The sequence below is a fragment of the Seriola dumerili genome, unplaced genomic scaffold (genome assembly GCF_002260705.1).
Source record: "Seriola dumerili isolate Sdu_G_001 unplaced genomic scaffold, Sdu_1.0 BDQW01000127.1, whole genome shotgun sequence".
NCBI lineage: Eukaryota > Metazoa > Chordata > Actinopteri > Carangiformes > Carangidae > Seriola > Seriola dumerili.
The window spans coordinates 154,630-157,272 of NW_019174382.1; the positions used below are offsets into that span (position 1 = coordinate 154,630).

At 41.2% G+C, this 2,643-nt stretch overlaps 1 protein-coding gene across 1 annotated transcript in view; it reads right to left on the bottom strand.

Moving 5' to 3' along the window:
* opn4 (opsin 4) overlaps nucleotides 1–2,643 on the bottom strand; it is a 30,349-nt gene that overhangs the window by 7,721 nt on the left and 19,985 nt on the right. The window contains exon 2 of the mRNA XM_022748630.1: nucleotides 508–650. Coding sequence (XP_022604351.1) covers nucleotides 508–650 — 143 coding nt within the window. The remainder of the gene's footprint in view (nucleotides 1–507; nucleotides 651–2,643) is intronic.

A 2,643-nucleotide genomic window follows, 5' to 3' on the forward strand; every position in this document is an offset into this window, starting at 1 on the left:
GTTCGCAGATTGGTCTGTGATTGTTTCTGAGTGTGGTTGTCTCTGCGTCTAATTGTCTTGTATAGTCTTGTGTTGTATTTACCTTTATTATGATTTCCTACTATGATGTCGTTTTTGTGTTTCGTTTTGTTTTGTATCATCTGTAAGGACCCCCTCAAAAATGAGATGGGACATCTCAAGGGGCTATCCTTGTAAATAAAGAATAAAGAGACAGAGACTGGGACAGAGACAGAATCAGAGACAGAGACTGAGACTGAGAAAGAGAAAGAAATAGAGAAACAGAGACAGAGACTGAAACAGAGACAGAGACAGAGAAAGAAACAGAGACAGAGACTGAGACAGAGACAGAATCAGAGACTGAGACTGAGACTGAGAAAGAGAAAGAAATAGAGAAAGCGACAGAGAAAGAAACAGAGACAGAGACAGAATCGGAGACAGAGACTGTAACTTCTGTCTCTCAGCGTCTTTCAAGACGGCATGGAATGACACCATGAAAACTCGTCTCACCTGCTGAAGGCATAGATCACCAGGAAGTTGCCGACCATGCCGGTGATGCCAATGGCGAGGATGACGGAGCCGATGGTGTAATGGGCGTGGTCGGGGACGTCCACTGTGGGGAAGGGGTGTGGGGCCTTGGACGCCATCCCCACCTGGAGGACAGGACACAGAATCACATGGAAACATGTTTATTTGTCCCGCCTCTAGAGGAACCTGGCTGGACTCAGACTGTGACATCATCCATACTGACTTTAAACACATGACACGTCACTGACACCGTTTCATCACAAGTTTGATTCTCATAGGTTTATCAGTGAGTCAGCTGATCGACCGTCAATTCAACAACATATCAAAGCTGATTTCATGTGAATGTTTCCTGGCTGTGTTGCCATGGTTACAGAGTGGTTAAACACGGCCATGACGTATGATTAAACTCAAACAAAAGCACTTGTGCATTAAACAGTTTCATAAAGACCGTGCAGCAGAGAGCAGGATCCATGTGACTGTGTCTCCTGCAGTGACCCATGAAACCCGCTCAAACACTGCAGTCACAGCAGACAGCAGGACGGGCTACAGTGATGGCGACAGACAGGACGAGACAGCTGAGGCAGCAGGAAACTACAACAAGACAACATACAACAACGCACAACACAACAACAACACAACAACACAGATACAGTACAACAACAAAAACACACAACAACACAACACACAACAACACAGATACAGTACAACAACAAAAACACACAATAACACAACAACAACAACACAACAACAAAAACACAGATGCAGTACAACAACAAAAACAACACACAACAGCACAACACATCGAAACACAACAACACAACAAGGCACAACACAACAACACAACAACATACAACAACCACACAACAACACAACCCAACAACAACACAACAACGCACAACACAACAACAAAAACACAGATACAGTACAACAACAAAAACAACACACAACACAACAACAAAAACAACACACAACAACAACAACACACAACAAAAACACACATACAACAACACACAAGAGCACAACACAACAACAAAAACCCAGATACAGTACAACAAAAACAACAACACACAACAACAACACAACAACACAGATACAGTACAACAACAAAAACAACACACAACACAGCAAAAACAACACACAACACAGCAAAAACAACACACAACACAGCAAAAACAACACACAACACAGCAAAAACAACACACAACACAGCAAAAACAACACACAACACAGCAAAAACAACACACAACACAGCAAAAACAACACACAACACAGCAAAAACAACACACAACACAGCAAAAACAACACACAACACAGCAAAAACAACACACAACACAGCAAAAACAACACACAACACAGCAAAAACAACACACAACACAGCAAAAACAACACACAACACAGCAAAAACAACACACAACACAGCAAAAACAACACACAACACAGCAAAAACAACACACAACACAGCAAAAACAACACACAACACAGCAAAAACAACACACAACACAACAAAAACAACACACAACAACACACAACAACAAAAACACACAACAACAACACAACAACGCACAACACAACACACAACAACAAAAACATACAACACACAACACAACAACAATGCACAACACAACACAACAAAAATACACATACAGTACAACAACACGACACACACAACAACAAAAACACACAACACAACAACGCACAACACAACACAACATACAACAACTACACAACACAACACAAGAACAACACAACAAAAATACACATACAGTACAACAAAAACAACACACAACACAACAACACACATCAACAACAACACAACACCAACACAAAATTCAACAACACACAACACACAACAAAAACACACATACAACACACAACAACAACACACAGCAAAAAAAACCACAACACACAGCAAAAAAAAACACAACACACAACAACACAACAGAACACAACAACACAACAAGGCACAACACAACAACACAACATACAACAACCACACAACAACACAACACAACAACGCACAACACAACAACACACAACATGATACACTGACACAGCCATCAGCATATGGCTAAACGGCTTTTAGCATATGGCTAACGGCCATTAGCAGATGACTAACAC